The sequence below is a fragment of the Aegilops tauschii genome, chromosome 2, assembly GCF_002575655.3.
Source record: "Aegilops tauschii subsp. strangulata cultivar AL8/78 chromosome 2, Aet v6.0, whole genome shotgun sequence".
In the NCBI taxonomy this organism is placed as follows: Eukaryota; Viridiplantae; Streptophyta; class Magnoliopsida; order Poales; family Poaceae; genus Aegilops; species Aegilops tauschii.
This window is the reverse complement of record NC_053036.3, coordinates 195,056,106-195,080,113: the sequence shown is the minus strand read 5'-3', so window position 1 is coordinate 195,080,113 and position 24,008 is coordinate 195,056,106. Positions and strand designations below refer to the sequence as shown.

General features: G+C 46.0%; 2 protein-coding genes across 2 annotated transcripts; one reads left to right on the top strand and one right to left on the bottom strand.

The window, feature by feature from the left end:
• Nucleotides 1-9,375: 9,375 nt before the first annotated feature.
• On the top strand, nucleotides 9,376-13,948 carry LOC109742205 (protein ACCELERATED CELL DEATH 6). Its single transcript, XM_020301296.4, is given in 4 exon segments — nucleotides 9,376-10,399; nucleotides 10,567-11,117; nucleotides 13,086-13,597; nucleotides 13,599-13,948. Coding segments are annotated over 4 exon segments (1,938 nt in total). The 5' UTR covers nucleotides 9,376-9,717; the 3' UTR covers nucleotides 13,792-13,948.
• Nucleotides 13,949-16,226: 2,278 nt separating this feature from the next.
• Nucleotides 16,227-17,743, bottom strand: LOC109742204 (aspartic proteinase nepenthesin-1-like). The gene has a single exon (XM_020301295.3). It carries the CDS (start codon nucleotides 17,615-17,617, stop codon nucleotides 16,310-16,312), a length of 1,308 nt encoding a protein of 435 aa, XP_020156884.1. The 5' UTR covers nucleotides 17,618-17,743; the 3' UTR covers nucleotides 16,227-16,309.
• Nucleotides 17,744-24,008: the final 6,265 nt, after the last annotated feature.

The following is a 24,008-nucleotide window of genomic DNA, read 5'->3' as shown; positions in this document are numbered from 1 at the left end:
CGTCCAAAAGCTCGGTCAGAACCTGAGCCGGCGGGCGTGTAGAGCCACTTGCTCCGGCAGTCGCCGCAGCCGTTGAACTAGAAGTCATGGTCGCAACAGTTGTTGAATTGAGCGCTGGTTGTGTCCCAGCCATGAAGATCACAACCCGGTTCGGCGGCTCATAGGGGTCCGGAATACTATCGCCATCGGAACAACCCCCAAGCCCACCATCTTGCAATTGATATATGGAATCGGTCTCGCTGGTTGAGGACTCATCACCAGAGTAGATGACCGTCTCTCCACCGGACACAGATCCTTCCTCAAGATCCACTCCTTGAGTAAAACCCACGAAAGTGTGCTTCACGGCGGGTCGTGCACGCTGAGCCGTCTCGACGATGTCGGTGCAGGTGTGATGTCTGCTAGGACTACGTCGGTATTTCCCCAAAGAGGAAGGGATGATGTAGCACAGCGACGGTAGGTATTTCCCTCAGTGATGAAACCAAGGTTATCGAACCAGTAGGAGAACCAGGCAACACAATGTAAACAGCACCTGCACACAAATAACAAATACTCGCAACCCGACGTGTAAAAGGGGTTGTCAATCCCTTTCGGGTAACGGCGCTAGAAATTGGCAAACGGACGTGAGATAGTAGTAAATATTGATAGATTGAACGCCAAATAAAATAAATTACAGCAAGGTATTTTTGTATTTTTGGTTTAATAGATCTGAAAATAAAAGCAAAGGAAAATAGATCGCAAAGGCAAATAATATGAGAAAGAGACCCGGGGGCCGTAGATTTCACTAGTGGCTTCTCTCGAGAAAAATAGCAAACGGTGGGTAAACAAATTACTGTTGGGCAATTGATAGAACTTCAAATAATCATGACGATATTCAAGCAATGATAATTATATAGGCATCACGTCCAATATTAGTAGACCGACTCCTGCCTGCATCTACTACTATTACTCCACACATCGACCGCTATCCAGCATGCATTAGTGTATTAAGTTCATGGAGAAACAGAGTAATGCAATAAGAACGATGACATGATGTAGACAAGATCTATATATGTAGAAATAGACCCCATCATTTTATCCTTAGTAGCAACGATACATATGTGTCAGTTCCCCTTCTGTGACTGGGATCAAGCACCGTAAGATCGAACCCACTACAAAGCACCTCTTCCCATTGCAAGATAAATAGATCAAGTTGGCCAAACAAAACCCAAATATCGGAGAAGAAATACGAGGCTATAAAGCAATCATGCATATAAGAGATCAAAGAAACTCAATAGCTTTCATGGATATAAAAGATATATCTGATCATAAACTCAAAGTTCACCCGATCCCAACAAACACACAGCAAAAAGAGTTGCATCATATGGATCTCCAAGAGACCATTGTATTGATAATCAAGAGAGAGGGGAAGCCATCTAGCTACTAACTATGGACCCGTAGGTCTACAAAGAACACACAAAAGAGAAGTTTATTTTGAAAATTAGAGATGGCACATACAAATTTTCTTAGAACGGCAAAAGAATACCGCATATAGGTAGATATAGTGGACTCATGTGACAAAACTGGTTTGAAGGTTTTTGGATGCACAAGTAGAGATCATACTTAGTGCAAAATGAAGGCTAGCAAAAGATTGAGAAGTGACCAACCAAGAAATGAATAATCTCATAAGCGAGCATTAAGCATAATTAACACCGAATAATGCACCACAAGTAGGATGTAATTTCATTGCATGACTATTGACTTTCGTGCTTGCATAGGGAATCACAAACCTTAACACCAATATTCTTACTAAAGCATAATTACTCATCAACATGACTCACATATCACATCATCATATCTCAAAACTATTACAAGGAATCAAGTTTATTTTGTCCAATGATCTTCATGAAAGTTTTTATTATATCCTTCTTGGATATCTATCACTTTGGGACTAATTTTCATGTGTTGCTTTTCATAAGCTCAAACAAATATAAGTGAAGATCATGAGCATATTATTTCTTTCTCTCAAATTAATTTAAGTGAAGCAAGAGAGAATTTCCTAAAAATTACTAACTCTCAAATAAATATAAGTGAAGCAAGAGAGCATTTCTTCAAAAATACTAAAGCACACCGTGCTCAAAAAGATATAAGTGAAACACCAGAGCAAATTCATAGCTCATAAAGATTTAAGTGAAGCATAGAGAGCAATTCTAACAAGTCATGGCATAATTTTGGCTCTCTAAATAGGTGTGTCCAGCAAGGATTCAAGACTCAAAAAGCGAAACAAGCAAATACTCATATCATACAAGACGCTGCAAGCAAAACTCATAGTATGTGACGAATAAAAATATAGCTTCGAGTAAAATACCGATGGTCGTTAGAAGAAAGAGGGGATGCCACTTGGGGCATCCCCAAGGTTAGTTGCTTGCTTCTCTTTGGATAATAACCTGGGGTGCCATGGGTATCCCAAGCTTAGGCTCTTCTTACTCCTTATTCCTTCATCCATCATAAGATAACCCAAAACTTGAAAACTTCAATCACACAAAACTCCAACAAAACCTTCGTGAGATCTGTTAGTATAAGAAAGCAAATCACTACAATAAGTGTTGTATCAAACCAATTCATATTTTATTCCTGCATTATATCTACTGTATTCCAACTTTTCTATGGCAAAAACTCATCAAAGAAAACCATAGAATCATCAAAACAAGCACACAACGCAAAGAAGACATAATCCGTCAAAAACAGAACAGTCTATAGCAATCTGGATATTTCGTATACTTCTGTAACTCAAAAAATTCTGAAAAAATTATGAACACGCGAGCAATTTGCATATTAATATTCTGCAAAAAGAATGGGCATTTTATCACGCTCCTGTGATTTTTAACAATTGTTTTTCTGAGCGCGAAAGTTTTTGTTTTTTCCAGCAAGATCAAACAACTATCACGCAAGAAGATCCTAAAGGCTTTGCTTGGCACAAACACTAATTAAAACACAAAAAACACAATCATAACAGTAGCATAATTGTGCTAACACTCAAGAACAGAAAGCAAAAAGCAAAAGTAAATTTTATTCATTGGGTTGCCTCCCAACAAGCGCTATAGTTTTACGCCCATAGCTAGGCATAAAGCAAGGATCTAAGTTTTGTCATCTTTCTCCTTAATTTCCTTAGAGGTGTTTTTGTCATGGGTTTTTTTAAAAACAACATAAAACATATTATCTATAGAGACTTTAGCATTATTAAGTTTCTCATTATCATAACCCCTTTGATTTCTGGCAACAATCCAAGAATAATGTTGATTGACATTATTGAAAACTTGTTGGATTACATCTAGAATGGGAACTTCCTTTTTAAGATTTTCATCAAAGATTTTATTATCCCCAAGCAAATGCCTTAGCGCATAATCACTATTGTAAAGAATTTCATCTATCACAGGTTTTTCATGATTCATACCATAAAAATCAAAGATTTCCATAGCTTCTCGTATTATGTAGTCAAATTCATTCATAAGAATGAGAGTGGCCAACTTTTTAGCCCTAGGATTCTTTATAATGGGAAGCTCAAAAAACAATCTTTGCAAAGTAGGATGAGTACGGATAAATTTTCTTTCAAGTTTCAGAACTAGTGCTGAAATAGCATCCGCATAAGATCTAGTAGTCCTAAGTATAGGAGCATCATCAAGACACAGATTTCCAACACAATTGAAAAAATCTTGGATACGTTCTTTTCCTATAACATTCCCTTGCCCCAAGATAAAAGTTTTAGCATCCAGATTGCCCGTACGTCCAACCTTAGGAGTTAGGCCATCATCTGTTAGTGCCATACCAAAATCACTCATGATTGCAAGCAAAGGATAGATCTGACAAAAAAACAGCGAACGAAAAAGAGGGCGAATAAAACGGCAAATTTTTGTGAAGTGGGGGAGTGGAAAACGAGAGGCAAATGGCAAATAATGTAAATTGCAAGGAGATGAGATTTGTGATTAGGAACCTGGTATGTGTTGAAGACCCTCCCCGGCAACGGCGCCAGAAATTCCTTTTGATGTCTGCTAGGACTACGTCGGTATTTCCCCAAAGAGGAAGGGATGATGCAGCACAGCGACGGTAGGTATTTACCTCAGTGATGAAACCAAGGTTATCGAACCAGTAGGAGAACCAAGCAACACAACATAAACAACACCTGCACAAAAATAACAAATAGTCGCAACCCGACGTGTAAAAGGGGTTGTCAATCCCTTTCGGGTAACGGTGCCAGAAATTAGCAAACGGACGTGAGAGAGTAGTAAATATTGATAGATCGAATGCCAAATAAAATAAATTGCAGCAAGGTATTTTTGAATTTTTGGTTTAATAGATCTAAAAATAAAAGCAAAGGAAAATAGATCGCAAAGGCAAATAATATGAGAAAGAGACGCGGGGGCCGTAGATTTCACTAGTGGCTTCTCTCGAGAAAAATAGCAAACGATGGGTAAACAAATTACTGTTGGGAAATTGATAGAACTTCAAATAATCATGACAATATCCAGGCAATGATCATTATATAGGCATCAGGTCCAAGATTAGTAGACCGACTCCTGCCTGCATCTACTACTATTACTCCACACATCGACCGCTATCCAGCATGCATCTAGTGTATTAAGTTCATGGAGAAACGGAGTAATGCAATAAGAATGATGACATGATGTAGACAAGATCTATTTATGTAGAAATAGACCCCATCGTTTTATCCTTAGTAGCAACGATATATACGTGTCGGTTCCCCTTCTGTCACTGGGATCAAGCACCGTAAGATTTAACCCACTACAAAGCACCTCTTCCCATTGCAAGATAAATAGATCAAGTTAGCCAAACAAAACCCAAATATCGGAGAAGAAATACGAGGCTATAAGAAATCATGCATATAAGAGATCAAAGAAACTCAAATAACTTTCATGGATATAAAAAGATAGATCTGATCATAAACTCAAAGTTCATCTGATCCCAACAAACACACCGCAAAAGAGTTACATCATATGGATCTCCAAGAGACCATTGTATTGACAATCAAGAGAGATAGAGAGAGAGAGAGAGGAAGCCATCTAGCTACTAACTACGGACCCGTAGGTCTACAAAGAACTACTCACGCATCATCGGAGAGGCGCCAATGGAAGTGGAACCCCTCTATGATGGTGTCTAGATTGGATCTGGTGGTTCTGGACTCTGCGGCGGCTGGAATTGATTTTTGTCGACTCTCCTAGAGTTTCTGGAATATTTGGGTATTTATAGAGCAAAGAGGCGGTTCAGGGGGCACCCGAGGTGGGCACAACCCACCTGGGCGCGCCTGGGCCCCCAGGCGCGCCCTGGTGGGTTGTGCTCCCCTCGGAGCACCCCAGGTGCTTCTTCGGCCCACTGGATGTCTTCTGGTCCAAAAAAAATCTCCAATTTTTTTCCTGCGTTTGGACTCCGTTTGGTATTGATTTCCTGCGTTGTAAAAAACATGCAGAAAATAGCAACTAGCACTTGGCACTATGTCAATAGGTTAGTACCCAAAATTGATATAAAATGACTATAAAATGATTATAAAACATCCAAGATTGATAATATAACAACATGAAACAATAAAAAATTATAGATACGTTGGAGACGTATCAAGGTGTCTGGCTCAGGCCCCGACTCGCCGATCTTGCCGATGAAGACGTGGATTCCGCCGAAGGGGACCCGGTACCCGTACTCAATTGAGCCGGCCTTGGGGCCCCAGCCAGCGTCGTCGATGTAGAGCTTGTCGCGGCAGCTTTTGGTTATCCGGCCGACGGCGTATCCCTTGATCCCTGCGAAGCTGCCCTTCAAGAACTCGAAAGCATCGTGCGCTGGCCCCACAGTGGGCGCCAACTGTCGTGGACTTAACACGACAGATGCCCTAGCAAAAGGACGTAGGTGTGGAGCCATCGCAACTAGGTTAACTTGAAGGGGTTAAATGGGAGAAAGGACACAGAGAGTTTACCCAGGTTCGGCCCTCAACGAGGTAAAAGCCTACTCCTGCTTTAGGTTGTATTGCTTGCGTTTCGATTACCAGGGAGCGAATACGCTAGACCAAGTTCTCGATGAGTTGTCTCTTGAGTTAACCCACAATCGGGTCACCCTTTATACACAGGTTGATGCCCGGCGGTTTGGAGAGTCCCGACCGGCTCATACAAAAGGTGTCCGGCTTGGTATCTAACTAAGCTTGCCTTACAATACAAGTTAAACATATGGCGGCTCACTATCGTGGGCCTCAAGTCGTCCCCGGGTCTTGGGCCTTCAATAAGCTTGCTCTATGAACCGCCATCTTCATATCTTCTTGGGCCTCTTCATCTTAAGCCGCCAGTGGCATGACCCGGCCCCTCCTGGGTGGGTCATACCCAGTAGTTATATCCCCAACAGTTCCCCCGTGTCGCCTCAAGGAGGGACGCGGGGGTCGGGGGGTTCTTTTCAGGACTCTTCAGCCGCGTCGCGGTTTGAGACTTTTTTGAGTGAACTGACTGGTGTGTGCAATTCTACACTTAGAGCATCTACAGCCAGACTTGGCAAATCCGGCCCCTCAAACGCCCGCGAACGCGCCAGGGCGCGTCCGCGAGCACTGACCGGGCACTCCTCAAAAAATATAATCCACATCCGGGCACCTCAATTACCTATCTCAAATCCATACAAACTCATGCAACTACGTCGACACACACGCATCGTCCGGCTACTCCATCACACTACACTAAACATGCCATCGGACTACCAAAATTTGGCATGTTTGGCTATGGTGGAGTTCATCCACGTCTGCCCTTGCCCTTCCCGGCGCCCTTGCCGTCCTTCTCGCGGAAGTACCGGTCGAATACGTAGTACGGATCGAGCCGGATCTGCTCGTCGCCGGAGCTGTCCTCGCCGTCGTTGTCCTCCTTCTCCTCCTTCGATGGCAGTCCGGCCATTGCACGAACCGCCCGATTCTGCGAGCGGGCAAGGGCGCGCGTGTTCCTCCGCTGTCGTTTCTTCACAATGCGGGCGCGGATGCCTTCCTCCTCTGCGGCCGCCCGCACCGCCGCATCGGCCGCCTCCGCCGCCGCCATTTCGGCGGCCCTTATCCTCTCCTTCCCACGGCGGGCCACCCGTTCCCGGGGGGACTCATACTCTGCCCGACCGGTGATGGGGAAGGAGAGATGTTCCGATCGGGACCGCGAGGATCTAGCACCAGAGGACCAGAGCGCTCGGTGAGCCGACGCTGCGGCGTCGCGGCGGACGGGTCCGTTCGTCGGCCGGGCACTGTCCTCCCGGGAGCGGCGGAGTGCAATGCGGACTGCCATTGCCTCCTCCAACCCACACGTGATGACACCCCAGTCGACGGGTCCGGACTGGTAGGAGTCCGATCCGCTGCCTGCCATGGTGGAGAAGGTCGCAAACCGCCGAAGGTGAGCTCGAGTGGCGGAAGGGAGTGGAGTGAAGTGGCTAGGGTTTGGTCCGGCGATAGGATGGGGACGAATAAATGGGGTTGGGTGGGCCAGCATGTGCCGGGTCCGACGTGGCGGGCATGCCCGGGCGCTCCTATATCTGCCTCATATTTGGGCTGGATATGAAGGATGCCGGTCAACCCGAGCGTTTGATGGCTGTTTGACGGGCCCGTCTGAATCCAAATTTCGTGACCGGGCAGCGACCAGGCGGCCTACCCGATCGTTTGAGACGGGTTCAAGGGATCCGGTTGTAGATGCTCTTATATACTACTCCCTTCGTCTTAAAATAAGTGACTCAACTCTGTATTAACTTTGTACTAAAGCTAGTAGTACATTTTAGGACAGAAGGAGTACATACAAAGACCTCCAGCGGACCAAGAGGGAGCCGAGTCGTGTGTCTTGTCCTTTCCCAACTCTTCCAAGTTCAAAACACTACCATATCAGGAGTAGAGAACAGAGCAAGCATCCCAAATATAGTGTAAATACAATACTGGTGCTTGAACTTGTCACGAATGTGCACTTTAGTGCATGAACTTACAAAATACATTGAACTGGTTCCACAACTTGGCATGGACGTGCATATACGGTTCAAATCTTGTTTTTATACGTCCATGACGCTGACGAGGCACGCCAGGATGTAAGAGACAAGGCATGTGGCCTGGTTTTTTACGGAAAACCCTCTAGAATATTTTTTTCTTACAAAAGGCCCTCAAAGAGAAATTGATAAATTAAAAGAATTTATTAATCTATTAATAATTAAAACTGGTCCGGGGTTTGAACCACACGCGCAGGTGTGCATGGTTAGCCAATCGACCCATTCAAATTTAGTGTCAAGAATGGATTCATACACTTTATAAACATAAAGCTGAACAACATAAATTAAAAAAATTATTCCAACAATACACTGTCATTGGTTTGAACCTACAACCAGGGGCTATATGGTCGCACATTCCACTCCAACTGGCGACATCGAATGGTAAAATGATAAATTTAGGTTTATAACATAACGAGCCCGTGTGGCTAAAATGGACCACAGTGTGGCTCAGTTTTCAACGGGTTTGTTCTTTTTCATTTCATTTTTCTAAAAATTACTTAAATTATTATCACGTTACAAAAAATATACATATATTTAAAACAAATTGCGTTAAAAAGTTCATATCATTTCATAAAATACCGATGCAGTAATTTAACAGAAATACACATAATAAAGTTAAAAATTAAGAATATAATTTATAATTTGAAAAAAATGTTCGCATTTTAATAAAAAATAAAAGTAATTTTATAAATGTTCATATATTTAAACAAATTCTCACATAATTTTAAAATTTCACATTTTTAACAAACTATTTATGTAGTATATCAACGTGTTCATGCTTTGAAAAAAACTGTTGTTTTAATAAGTTTATATAGTACTCCCTCCGTCCCAAAATAAGTGTCTCAACTTTATACTAACTCTAGTACAAAGTTGTGCTAAGCTTCAAACACCTATTTTGGGACGGAGTTTATCTAAAAAAATACAAGCCCAGTGCGCCATTCGACTACGGATCCTCACATGAATAATACTTGAATCATATAAACATTTTAGTCATTCATAAATGTTTTCAATTTTATGAATATGTTTTAAAATAACACGTGAATTATTTTTAAAGTGACATGAAGATTTTTTTCATTATTTTGAAATTATGTTTGTTATACAGTCATAAAGAGTACTTGTACTTTTGATACATGACAACTCAATGGTTGGAGTGGCATCCGTTCCTATAAGCTTTGGTCCGATATTTGGGTCACAGATCCCATGGTGTTTTTGCTGGATTATTAAATTCTCTTTATTTATTTTGTTCGGCCAAATGTTTATAAAGGTTATGAATCATTAAAGTTGTCGAGTGGCGAGCCGCATGCACTCTGACTCTGGTACGTCGCTTGTTCGATCCAGCACACCAGTTTTATTTTTTATCTTATAATTATACTCTAGTTTTTATTTTATAATTTATCGATTTCTCCCTGAGGGCCTTATGGTAAGAAAATAATTTCAGGGTTTTTTCCAAAAAAACAGGCCACACACCCTTGTCACTGACAGCGGGCCCCATGGCATGCTGGCCCGCCTCCTTAGCTTCACGGACGTATACAAACACCATTTGAACCGTATATGCACGTCCATGCCAAGTTATGGAACTACTTCAATGTATTTTGCAAGTTCAGGCACTAAAGTGCACATCCATGGCAAGTTCAAACACCACTAGTGTATTTACCTCTTTTTTCAGTGTACATCCCAAATAGCATAGCAGATCACAACATGGCGGCGGTAGAATTCGGCCCTCGCGAAAAGATGACGCTTGACGTGGAGCTGTTGCAAGTGCTAACCGCCGGTGACAAGGTCCGCATGGAGGAGATACTGAGCAGACAAGAGCATGGTGCCGGGCAAATAGACGGCCAGGTCGCGGTGAACGTCCATGGCGCGGCACCGGGCCGCTTTCTCCTAGGCGTGGCGAGCAACGGGAACACGGCTCTGCACCTTGTCGCCAGCCGCGGCCACGCCGAGCTCGCGACGCTCCTCTGCGAGAGGGCACCCTCGCTGGCCGCCACGCGCAACAAGTGCCTCGACACGCCGCTGCACTGCGCGGCGAGGTTCGGGCACGCGGATGTGGCGGCTGTCCTCCTGCGGGGGATGCGAGCCGGCGGGGCGGAGGAGGAGTCCGCGCTGCGCGCGAGGAACCAGTCGGGCGCAACCGCCTTGTACGAAGCCGTCCGGCACGGGCGTGCCGGTGTGGTGGATCTGCTCATGACGGAGGTTCCCGATCTGGCCTCCGTTGACGGCGACGAGGGTGTCTCGCCGCTCTACCTGGCGGCGTCGACTGACTCGGTCCAGATGGTTCGCGCGCTGCTACGCCCGTCGCAAAGCGGAACACCCTCGCCGGCGTCATTTTCTGGTCCGGAGGGACGGACTGCTTTGCATGCTGCGGCGGCTAGTAGCAAAGGTAGGACTGAAAAGGTCTACCTACAGCTGCCGCTTCTTTACTTCTTCCAAGAGCTTTTTGGCTTCAATTTTGATGATTTTGATGTTTCAAGCAAGTTACTGCTACAATCCTTACAGTAAATTTCAACCTGTACTCACGCGTTGACATACTAGCAAATTTCCCTGTAGAAATGGCTGAAGCAATACTGAGCTGGGGGCCAGAAGGTCCAACGTTGCTAACCAGGGCTGATTCGTCAGGGAGCACGCCTCTCCATTTTGCAGTACTGTATGGACGGCTTGATGTAGTTGTGCTGTTCCTTGATGGCCATGCTTCGCTCGGGCTGGCTAGCATTTCTGATGGCAACGGGTCATTTCCTCTGCATATTGCTGCTATGGTGGAACAAACTAGAATCATGGAGGAGCTCGTACACCGAATCCCTGACTGCTATGAGATGGTTGATGGTAAAGGAAGAAATATTCTGCACTGTGCTGTGGAGCATGGTCGGGAAACCGTGGTTCGCCATATTTGCCGGAACGACAAGTTCTCGATGCTGTGGAATGCCACGGATTCTGGAGGGAACACTCCACTCCATCTGGCTGCCCATCATGGATATCCGAAGATTGTCATTTTACTACTGAAGACGACAAGTGTGGAGACAAGCATTACCAACAACGATGGGCTAACTGCTATGGATCTTGCTATCCGTGCAATAGTACCTGGCCGGATGTACTATTTCCAGGTAAAGTTGTCTTCTACTACTATCTCCACATTGTGTTATATCCCTAATGTTTACTCCCTCCGATCCATGTTAATTGTCGCCCACTTAGTACAACTTACTAACCCTGTTCATAAGGGAATGGATTTCTCTCAACCCCCCACGAAAGTGCATCTTCTATCTAGGTTGTCCAATGTTGCATTGGGATCTATGCTTTACTTCTTTTTTTCTTTGCGAAAAGATCTGTGCTTCACTTCGTAGAAACTTCTCTTTTCTATTTTTCCTAGACAACACAGCCTATAAGGCTATAACTTAAAACTTTGCAGACCAACAAATCATTCGAACAACAATATTAACAAACTTAATTGTCATTTTCGAACAACAGTTCTGTTCTTTTTCTTACATATTGTAGTTCTAGTGTGTTGTTGATCTGCAAAAAGTCAAATTTTATATATTGTATCATTTTGAATTTGAAGAAACAATGTCAAATCAATGTCAAACCACATGGACATGGTGGTTGATTTATCTATAAAGTGAGGCGAAAACCTATTTAGAGATTATTATGCCACTAAGGATCTTAGTCCCGTTCCTCATACATAGAAATTTTAAAAAGAGGTCCAAGTGGATGTTAAAATCCCTGCTCTTCCTTTGAAAATGAGATCAAAGAAAATTTTCTTTCATTTTCCCTTCGCTCAATTCCATTGTGTCGAAGTCATAAATAGTAGCAACTTATGGCGGGTACATACTAACGCCCACCGTTGCTATCAGGTCACCAGTGGCGGGCGTTGTGCCTGCCACTAATGACATGTTAGCAGTGGCTGGCACCTCCACAGCCCAGCCCACCACTAGTGATCACCATATTCATGGGGTTTGACTTTGATTTGATGCATAGGAGCATCTAGAGCCACGATAGGTAAATCTGGGTCCCTATACGTCCGTTGACGCGTTCGGACGTGCCCGCGGACAGTGGTCGGACGGGCCTTAATATTTTTTTTTCATTTGCAACCACAAACCCTATTTTTATAACACCAAATACATGCAAGCACATGCACGTCGATCATTTTGGATATTTTAAGTCCGTGTTGGGCTGGCGGGATTGTCCGTACTTAAGATTTCCAATGTAGATGACATCTGTGTTGGGCCGGAAGGTTTGGGGGTTTAGTCCCACCTCGCCGCGCGAGGAGTGACGAAACCGGCTTAAATAGCCGCATCGTCCAAAAGCAATAAGCTTCGGTCATCATTGCACCCATTCTGAACGAGGGATCGTCACTATGAATCTTCTCTGCATAGATAATCAATATTCCTCACAAAGGGAGCATTGATGGTTGCCCGAATCTTTTTGAATCATTTCATCAAGCTCCGTCGGGCCATACTGCTCGTTCGGCGAACCATCGGAATCCATCGTTCTGCCTACCAAAAAATCACCCAATGATCTAGTCGGACAATTTGTAGAACACATAGAGGGCAAGGTGCAGTCCGGTGCTGAGGAGGAAGAAGAGAGGAGAGGAGCAAGTGATCTAGAGGAGGAAAAGGCGACGAGAAGAGAGGAGAGGGTAGGTCGAAGGGGGGTTTGGTGCACTTTTTGTTGCGATCGGGCTGTTAGTTCCGACATAGCGGACGCACCCGGCCGCGCTCGGGCCGCCATATCCGCCCCAGATTTGGGCTGGATATGAGGGGTGCCGGTCAGTCCGGACGTTTGAAGCCCGTTTGAGGCACTTTATTTTTGACCGGTCGCTGATCTGTCTGGTTGTTTGAGGGGGGTTGAGGCGTCCGGTTGTAGATGCTCTAACAATACATGTGTATCTAGGTTGACTTTGATTTGACCTATGTTTTTTGAATTCATGTGAAGGAAACATCAAAGTTAATAGAACTCTTGTGTTTACCGGTCCTCTGATTTGCGCATGCATTTCTATCTTATTTATATGTTTTTGCTGTACCTGCCTTTTAAGGATCCTGCAAACGAAATGAGCCCTAAACTTGTTTTATGAACAGGATCCTCATATTATTGTGCGCAGTTGTCTGGGCTGGTTGGGGGCAGCGATTACTTTAGATGGAGTCCACCCCCTTTATCTTCGTAACGTGTACGACAAACCCACTCGAGAAGAAGCCTCACATGAACAAGACATGATGACAGAAAGTGGAATAATCGGGTCAGTGCTAATCGCCACCATGGCCTTCGGGGCAGCTTTCACAGTGCCGGGGGGGTTCGTCGCCGACGACCATGGGCATGCAGGGACAGCAACGCTGGCGAGACGTTTCGCGTTCCGGGCATTTGTGGTTTCAGACACCATGGCCTTCCTCTGCTCCCTTACTGCGACCTGCTTTCTTATATATGGCGGTGTTAGAGAAATTCCCCGGGCCCACCGTTACTTGTACAACTTGCTGGCGTCTGGGTTGGTGCCGGTGGGAGCTCAATGTATGATTGCTGCGTTTGCATTCGGGTTTCACCTCATCCTGGGTTCAGTCAACCGTTGGCTCATTGTCCTCGTATACACCTTGTCCTTAGCTTCTCTGCTTCCCTGGCATCTGGGCTCCGTTCCATTTGGGGCTGGGGAAGGCGATATGGCGTCGAGCTGGATGGAGAGGACTTATCAACATACACGTGTTCCAAAGTCTTAGACGGCCATTGATCGTTTTGCTCATCTCCGCTACGTTCGTCGTCGCCATCGTACTCAGTATTGCTTTGCCAGACTACTGAGTTGGCTTCTCTTTAATCTGAAAGGTTCTAAACGCTCTTATATCAGTTTACAGAGAAAGTACTTGTTTGAGTAGTGTTCTCAGTCTGTGTGCACGGGCCAATTTATGGACTGTTCGTTCCTTTGGAGAGCCGCTAAAACTGGATATTATTACATGCAGCAATGCTCATCAGGGGCCACCACTTGCCAGTCAGTAAGGGGATTCTGGTTAACTTTCGTATTCGGAGAGTAGCCTTTCGGAAAGTTCAAGGTGAGCTGGCGTATCATTCTTCTAGCATCAATGGTGCACCGGGTATTTTATTGCCTGGCAGTCAACAGAACTCTTGTGGCTTACTACCTTATACGTACATCAGATCAGAGGAATGTTACCGTGGGTTAGCTAGTGCGTTCTCGTATCCTATGGTCTTACTACTAATGAATGCCAAGTCACTTCGTACGTAAGCCGTATGGATAAGAGAAGAGGGAAAAAAATCTTATGCGACCCGGGTCGCACGCTGCCGATGGTGAGACCCTTTCCATCGCATGACACGTGCAGAAACGAACTCAAAGCAAGCAGGGTATCCCGTTACCTAATCCCCTTTTCTTCGCCGCCGCTACCGCTCTCGTCATCGTCGCCGCAGCCGCCACCGCCGCCGCCAACGCTCGCTCGTCGTTGCCGCCACCACCACAGCTCTTCTACTCGCTCTGTCACGGAAGCACCGGAGCTCCATCCCCGCTGTTATCCCCTGCCATCCACGCCCACACTCCTCGGCGCCCCGAAGGCTCGCCCATGAAGGCGCTGCATCTTGGCACTAGCCACTTGTGTTAAGAGTTGTTGCCTGCTGCTGCGTCTTGGCACATGGGGCTGGACTGACGTAATTGCCAGTGATCTAATCGAATTACAAAGTTTCTGATGATGATAAGTTTCTATCCGGTGGCTATGCTAGGATGACATTCACTGAGACACTGACAACAAACGTGCTGTTCTGTCGACACTGACAGAAGGCGATCAACAAGATGGCAAAAGGAAGATAGAAGAACCAAAAAAACTATCAGCAGATAATCTCCGGCTCAATCTGTTGTTGTGCATGCCTGTGTGGAACATGAATACATGATTCAGTGATTTCTATAAATGTCCATGAGATGTTGTTTCACCTAGCAAGATAACACAATCAGGACTAAAGTCAAGTAGTTGTAGGATAGTTGATGCTTTGTTCATTTTTCTTCAGATTTTTATTCTCAAGGAAGATAGGATAGCTGATGCAAATTGTGGAGCTTCTCTGTTATATAAATGAATTTATGTACATTTTGAATAAAGACTCATTGTATTTGCAAAATTGTTCTCCTATTTGTGATATTTGCAATCAACTGAAGAAAACATCCCAGGCCACATCTTGTATCAGAAGTTCAGAAGAAAAAGAGTTGCCTCTGTTCAGTTTTTACAGTCAAGCACCAACAAATTACAGGGAACATGCTGATTGAGTCATTTACAGGTGCCGAGACGCAGGCAAAGGGTGTATGCAGCTTGCATAGTGCGCCGGTTAGCTGTGCGGGGATTGGAGGCGCCCACGAACATCGCCGTGACCGGCGGGGACAGCCAGCTGGGGCGGTGCCATGAGCTGGGCCGGCGACGACGTCGCCGTTTCCAGCGGGAATGGAGGGCGCTGAGCTGGGGTGCTGTACCATGCGTCACACCGGCCGCGATGTGGCGAGCGGCCGTGGCGGATCACACCGGCGGAGATGTGGCGAGCGGCCATGGCGGTCACAACAGCGGCTGCAGTTTGGGGCGCTGGGGAGATTAGAGACGGCCGTTGCTTTCAGATTCGTATCGCCAAGTGCCACATACGGGAGGGGGTCTCACGCTCGGTTGTGTACGACCCGGTCGTATAGGCGAAGACTTGCACTAGAAAACCAATATCTAAAGAACAGAAAGGAAATAAAATATCGAGGAGAAGCTTTCTAGCATACGTGATACTACTCAAGTGATGAGTGATGGAACGCATGCCTGTGTCGATCTTATGTCCTGTTCAGGTGTGATGTGTCCGGTTTCCTCCGTCCGAAAATACTTGTCATCAAAATGGATAGAAAGAGATGTATCTAAAACTAAAATATGTCTAAATATTTTTTTTATCCATTTCGATGACAAATATTTTCGGACGAAGGGAGTATAAAACAAACATGTATCGAACCGACTCCTAAACTTGGTCAAAAGTCGTCATAGGAGGAGGAGAATCGAAAGACAAACGACGTGCCAATGAAACAGCGGGTCCTATGTTTTCTTTTCCAAGATTGATATTACCATGAACTGCCAGTCAGCCAGTGTGTGTAACTAGCTAGTGAACATTTTCGTTTCACTGTTATGCTAGACCATGTTTGTTACCCAAAAAAAGTCAGATTTTTCTCGACTCCTTTTATTTTTTCTAAAATTGTTTTCCATTCCAGTTGCATTGGCCCCATGTTTCAAAGATCCGCGTCGATGTATCGTCGTCTTGTTCATAAAAATTGTGAAACGACATTATAATCAACAATGTAAGGCCGTGATCAAACACTAGCGCAATCAGCCGGGGCGAAGGATAGCACCCCACCGTCGAGATCGTAGAGCACGTGCAGGTCCATCTGCATCACGTTGCCTATGACGGACACGCCCCTCGTCGGGAGCACCAGCAAGCACGCCACACGCCCTTGCTCGTCCACGGCGTCGAAGTAGCTCAGCCGCGGGACGGCGTACTCCGCGCCGCCCGCAAAACGAAGCACCAGACCTGGCACTGGCACGGCGCCGACGTCGAGGTCGCCGCCCGCCTCGAAGCACAGGTCGAAGTCGAACGGGGCGCCGCTCACTCTCGTCAGCCGGCCAGCTGTCTGCGAGAGGAACGCCTGCTTCAGCATCACGTACCCCGCCTCGGCAAAGTACGTGAAGGTCGTGCCGGAGTCGACGATCACGCCACCCGCGCCGGCGCGCGTGAAGCCGAACGTGCTGGGCGCGACCGGGAGGTCTGTCGCGCCGACCGTGACGCCGGTGAGGTTCACGTAGTAGTACGGGGCGCGTCGCACCGGCACCGCGGGGTTCCGGACGAACGGCGTGGACTGGACGTCGTCGCCTGTCACGCTGGCCAGGGAGCCGAACAGTATCGGGCTGGCGCCGGCCTCCGAGTCCGAGCGGAGGCAGTAGGAGAACCGGCCGATGCCGAGCTGCGACACGAGGGACAGCGGGCTGCGCCCGAGCCCCACGATGCCCGACGCGTTGTCCATGTGCCCGCCGTTCGCGGTGCTGCACCCGAACGTGACCTCGCGGAACGTGGCGCCGCCGACGGTGAGCGTCTCGGTGGCGAGGCGGCCGGCGGTGAAGCCGACGACGTAGCGATAGTCGTAGGCACAGCCGCTGGCGTTGCAGGCGCGGAAGGGGCTCGGCATGGACTGGCAGAGCGGGCTCGCGCACGGGAGCTTGGAGAAGGTGGAGGAGCCCGCCGGTTCGTACAGCGGCGTCGGCTGCGGGAAGCACTGGGTGCACGGCGCGCACTGCGTCCAGACCAGGTCGCTGCCGGTGTCGAGGATGGCAGGGAAGGTGAGCGGCGGCGTGCCGATGGACACGCTCATGTGGTACGCTCCGGCGCCGTTCTCGACTAGCGCCTGGAGGGCAGGTGTGGTCGTGGTGTTCGTCGTTGGAGCGCGCGCGAGGAAAGCGAGGCGGTGCGTGTCGCGGTGTACCGCGGCGGAGTAGTTGCTGAAGTGTTGGCGCATACGAGTGAGGGAGGCGCGGAAGCCATGATTGTCGTTTGCGGAAGTTATCGGCGGGAACTGGCCGATGAGTACTGCAAACACGAGGACGGCGAGAGCTATGGGGGACGCCATGTCTGGCCCCTTCTTGTCCACCGTATTTTCTCCTTTTCGTTTGTTTGTTTGGTCAGTTTGATACGTCTCGAATCGATGGAACTAAGTTGACATTATGAACACCAACCCCAGCTTCTCAAGTTGCATTGCTGTTGACTGCGACATACGAATATATTTGTATTTTAACTTGCGCGATAAACATTCCTAGGTTCTCATTTCGTACAAGACAATTATACCAATATACTTCTTCCGTTCCTAAATATTTGTCTTTGTAGAGATTTCAACAAGTGACTACATACGGAGCAAAATGAGTGAATCTACGCTCTAAAATATGTCTATATATATCCGTATGTAGTAGTCCATTTAAAATCTTAAAAAAACAAATATTTAGGAACGGAGGGAGTACAATTGAGATAGAAATGCAAGAAGGATTCCGGCAAAAAAAATTGCAAGAACGAAAAGGCTACTCCTTGCATTTTCAATATATATTTTGACAAAGTTTGAATGTTCAATCATGAAACATGCTGATACATCTACGAAACTGTTTTAGCATTCTGCCATGTTGCATCACAATTTTCACATATCTGTTGAACCTGATGTGAAACAAGGAAGACAAATGAATCTCTATTCCTTTCATTGATGATCTCTGTACATTATATATCCCTAAAGGGACGCGAACGAATGGACATATCCATTCGGGAGGGAGCGAGGAGAGACACGGCGGTTAGAAAAGGCTAACTGTCTGTCGGTTTACAAGGTGGAGATTATCTATAATTAACTATATCTAATTAGTTCTTAACACTCCCCCTAATCTTCGCCTTGATTATGTAGAGTCATCATATTGAAAAGTGCTCCTTCAAAAACCTCATGGGAAAAATATGAGGAGATATACATAATATGCCATGAAAAACTCCTTACAAAAACCCCGTGGGAAAATAAGGAGAAACCAACATATCTTACTATTTGTATTACTATTGCCTCATTAAAAACCTTACATAAGAAAACCATTTAGGGAAAACTCATAAAGGAAAAAAGAGTGCAATACAAAAGATCCGAAGATCTCGAACAGGTTATCGTTCAGGATTGCACTCCCCCTGAACCTTGCAAATAATAAAGTCACCTCATACCAATTCCATTAACTTATTTCTGGAATAAAGAACTTGGTAAAAACTTTGTGAATAAATCACCAAAATTATCGCATGACTTCATTTGCAAGATATTTATCTCCCACATTTCTTCAACTCATGGGGAATGAAATACTTTTAGAGCCATACACATTCTAGTGTTTCTCTTTATAACCTGTCTGCATCATCATAATACAAACAAAACATTATCTTCATAGATAATGGTGGGTGATTCCTACCAACCAACCCCTCTTGAACTTTCAACAAAGTTCATCATTCTGTGAAGTCACATACATTCATGTGATGCTTCATACAAATCAACGATTTCAGAATGACTAGTGGATGCAGCCACTAAAATATGTCTTCTTGACTTCCCAGAGAAGGTCACACCTTCATTCGAGGAGACAAAAACCAGTCTGTGATCTAGGATTATGGGAATCTAATATATACCCAACATCACAATATCCAACCATGGTCATATCTTGATTTTTTTCTCGTAGAACAAACCAAGATCTATAGTGTCGAGAAGATATCTAAAAATATTCTTCACACCAACCCAACACATTTTAATCGGTGATGCATTGTATCTAGCTAATAAATTTACTGATAATGAAATACCAGGCCTGGTGCAGTTTGCTAGATACACCTGTGCTCTCATTGCACCGCGATATGGAAACCCAAGTCCAAATATCTCTTCATCACTGCCATTAGGCCTTAATGGGTCCTTATCTCTAGTAATCCAGAGGTATCAAAACCATAGTTCTTTAATGGATATGACTTATCCATGTTGAACTTTCAACAATCTTTTGGATAAATGTGGACTGATGGACAAATATTCCCGAAGGAATACGCTCAAGTTCCAAACTCAATCAAAATTTGGTCTCAAGCAAATCTTAAATCTTACACTCCGTCTTAAGATGATATGATTGTATCATGTATCTCTTGTGTAGCTCTAATGATACTCAGATCATGAACATACACAGAAATTGTATAAAATCCCTCTTTGGATTTCTTGATGAACATACATGAACAATAATCAATGTTTGAGTAATCCTTCTAGAAAAGGAACTCACTCAGTCGGTCATACCACATCCATCCCGACTACTTCCAGCCATAAAATGACTTCTGAATCTTTATGCAATACATGTTGCAATTAAATTCAAAATCTTCATTCCCTTAGGAACTATCATATAGATATTCGAATCAATTGACTCGTAAAACTATGAAGTCACATCATCCATCAGTTGGATATACAAATTCATTATTCAATGCCAGCGATATTAAATATCGGAATGTTATTCCCCTCATAACAGGAGATTATGTATCATCTTAAACAATGACGGGTCTCTGCGTGAACCCCTGTGCTACAAGCCTCGCTTCATGTCTCACCACCTCACTATTTTCGTTCCTCACATGAACAAAAACCCATTTGCTCCCCTAGGGAACAAATTCAGAGGAGTGGGTATTACTGATCAGGTCAATACCCCCTCTTCTTGAGAGCGAGCGCATCCTCTATTGTTGCCTTCCTTTGGATCAACTAGAGCGTTTTAGACACTCAGCCATGCATGGACTTAGGTTCTAGATCCAATCCAAGGTCTTTTACAATTCATGAGGATAAATAAATGTCGACATAATTGTAACGCCCCGAGACCGAAGCTTCAGACGCCTTCCATGTTTTTTGAGTTTCGTCATGTGTATTTATTTGTTTATTGCATTCATCATCGCATTGCATCTGCATGTTTTCATAAAACTTGCATCCGCTCGTAGTTGCTGCGTCCCTCCTTGCTTTTGTTGACCGTTCCGAGACCGACCGTGTTTTTGGTTCCCTCTTGTCAAACCAACTAACCTCTCTCGTCAGCCCGCGATCCCCTCGCGCGCGTCCGAAAATTGTCCTGAACCCGACTCGGGTTGTTGTTACCGATGGGTCCGGATCATCCCCAAACATCTATAAAACATCATCGTTTCTTATATAGACTCTTCTAGCCTATTTTCTCGACCGCCCGATTACGATCGGACGGACCGAATACCCCTAATCTAATCCACCCGCATATATAAATGGGGCAACCCTAAATTCTGGGAGAGTTGTCCCATCCTTCCTCCTCGCCGCCGCCACCCGGTCTCGATCCACCTCGGGATCCCCCTTCTCCTCGTTTTCCTCCACCCACCAACCAGCGCTCTCCACTGCCCCTCCCCGATTTGCTCGCCCGGCCAACCAGAGCAGCTCCTCGATCCACTCCACGCCGACCCCCATCGCCCTCCTCCCGAGCTTCCCGCGCGCCGCCGCAAGCAGCAGCACCACCGGAGCTCCCTTCGCCGTCGGGCACCACCAGCAGGTCGCCGTCTCCTCGCGCCCCTTCTTCCCTTTCTCTGGTTCCCCCTGCTTCTGTTTCTCTCCCTCTCTCACACTGCTCTCTCTCTCTCTGTGTTTGTCTTCGCAGCGCCGCCATGGATGGCCTCCCGTAGCTCCCGCTCGTTGCGTCGCCGTCAGTTCCGCCCGATCCGCGTCGGAGAGCCTCGGACCTGTCCATCCCCTTCGTCCCTCGACGCCGAGTCCCTCTGCTCGCCCGCGCCAAGACCAGCGAGCAGCCGCCCGCGTTCCACACCCGATGCCTCCTCTTCGACCCCCCTGTGAACCCCGACGCCACCTCATCCTGCCGCCGCCGGTGACCAGCAGGTCATGTCGCCGTGCCCTGCCTCCTCTTCTTCGTGTTCTGCTTCTTCCCGCCGTCTTCTCTCTGCGTCTCTTGCTCAGTTCATCTCTCTCACTTTGTTATTCTGCAGAGACCTCGCCATGGATCCTCGTGGCCGGGCTCTCCCCGTCGCCGGATGCCTCACCGACCCGCCGGATCCACGCCCGCCGGCCTCCACCGCAAGTTCTAGGTCGCCGCTGCTCTGCTTTCTGTCGGGCAAAGGAACGCGCCCTGCTTTCCCTGCCTCGCTCGATCTCCTGGAGGAGAGGACGAGCGCGTTGACCGCGCCTCCAGCGTCCTCCAAGGCCCAGCCCGCACTGCCTCAGCCGCCTCCACCGACTTGGGCCTTGGCCCAGGGTGAGAAGCACCCGCCCCTCTCCTGCACACTGTTGGCCTAGCCAGATTCGGCCCGAGTCGCTTTTTTTCGCGGAACGTTTTTCTAATTAACCAGTGCACTGCATATTTACAGATTGGACCCTAAACTTCATGCATATAATAACTCATGAACCATGCATCATATTAAAATGATGTAAACATATAAAGTGCTTAGAATTTTATCTAGTTTCATAATATGCTTCTCTCATCCATGTTTAAAATGTTTACAATGCTGTTTGATTAAATTTACTCAAATGCCATGCTAAAATGTTTTATTTCATAACTAAATAACCGTAGCTCCATTTTAAATAAACTTTATATGTAAATGGGGTAGGAAAATGCATAGATTAACCTGGTGCACTTTATTTTGCTGTTTAACAACAATAAAATATGGTTTTAGGCAGAACAGTACCAAATCTAAAATATGGACATGAGGATTTTCCGGAATTGTTGTTGATTGTTTCCGGCCTCATTTAACTTGCTTAAATAGTTAGTTTACTTATGCTTCACCCCTTGCCATGTTTAATAACATTTAATATTGTTGGGGTACATAAACGAGAGAGAACTAAATAATTGATGTGGTGTTTCTTCAATATGCAACTTGTTGCATATTGAGCTTCACTTAATTTGTAGTATTGTTTGTGCACTTTGCCATGCCATGCCTCATTAAATCGGACATGCATCATACTTGTTTGTGCATCATGCCATGTGTATGTGGTGGTTGTTTACTATGTTGTTTGCTTCTTTCCGGTTTGCTTCTCTCGTTAGCTTCGGTTTCGTTCCGGAGTTGTGAGGATTCGTTCGACTACGTCCGTTTGTCTTCTTCATGGACTCGTTCTTCTTCCTAGCGGGATTTCAGGCAAGATGACCATACCCTCGAAATCACTTCTATCTTTGCTTTGCTAGTTGTTCGTTCTATTGCTATGCTGCGCTACCTACCACTTGCTATATCATGCCTCCCATATTGCCATGTCAAGCCTCTAACCCACCTTTCCTAGCAAACCGTTGTTTGGCTATGTTACCGCTTTTGATCAGCCCCTCTTATAGCGTTGCTAGTTGCAGGTGAAGATGAAGTTTGTTCCATGTTGGAACATGAATATGTTGGGATATCACAATATCTCTTATTTAAATAATGCATCTATATACTTGGTAAAGGATGGAAGGCTCGGCCTTATGCCTGGTGTTTTGTTCCACTCTTGCCGCCCTAGTTTCCGTCATACCGGTGTTCACGGGAAGTGAACACGGTTTTTGGGTTATGTCTTGACGTAAGTAGGAGTTCAGGATCACTTCTTGATCATTACTAGTTGATGACCGTTCCGTTGCTCCTCTTCTCGCTTTTATTTGCGTATGTTAGCCACCATACATGCTAGTGCTTGCTGCAGCTCCACCTCACTACCCTTTCCTTCCTATAAGCTTAAATAGTCTTGATCTCGCCAGTGTGAGATTGCTGAGTCCTCGTGACTCACCAGATACTTCCAAAACAGTTGCAGGTGCCGACGATACCAGTGCAGGTGACGCAACCGAGCTCAAGTGGGAGCTCGATGAGGACCTTGGTCGTTACTATGTTTTTTTTCATGTTGATCAGTAGTGGTGCCCAGTTGGGACGATCGGGGATCTAGCATTTGGGGTTGTCTTCTTTTATTTTGGTTCTGTAGTCGGACCTATGCGTGTACTCTGATTGATGTATGATTTATTTATGTATTGTGTGAAGTGGCGATTGTAAGCCAACTCTCTTTATCCCATTCTTGTTCATTACATGGGATTGTGTGAAGATGACCCTTCTTGCGACAAAACAACAATGCGGTTATGCCTCTAAGTCGTGCCTCGACACGTGGGAGATATAGCCGCATCGTGGGCGTTACAAGTTGGTAATCAGAGCCATCCCCGACTTAGGAGCCCCCTGCTTGATCGAATCGCTGGCGTTGTTGAGTCTCGAACAAAATGTTTTGAGTCTTAGGATTATATATGTCAGAGAGTAGGATTCTTCTTACTCCTCAGTCCCTTTGTCGCTCTGGTGAGGCCTCCTGACGTAGAAGTTTTGACTTTCCTCTCCTCGAATTTCACTAAAAAAATTTAGGATCACGCAGGTATCTTGGAATCGTTCCGATGGTTTTGTGACGAGAACATTGTTCTTGGTGCCTCCTGACATTTAGGGGTTGTGGCAGTGTCCCGGGGAGTTGAGCTCCGAGGTGTTGTCGTCACAATTTTATCGTTGCAGTTCTA

Bases quoted from the DNA above. Each gene is read 5' to 3' on its own strand.
- LOC109742204 (XM_020301295.3), bottom strand. From the start codon at position 17,617: ATGGCGTCCCCCATAGCTCTCGCCGTCCTCGTGTTTGCAGTACTCATC.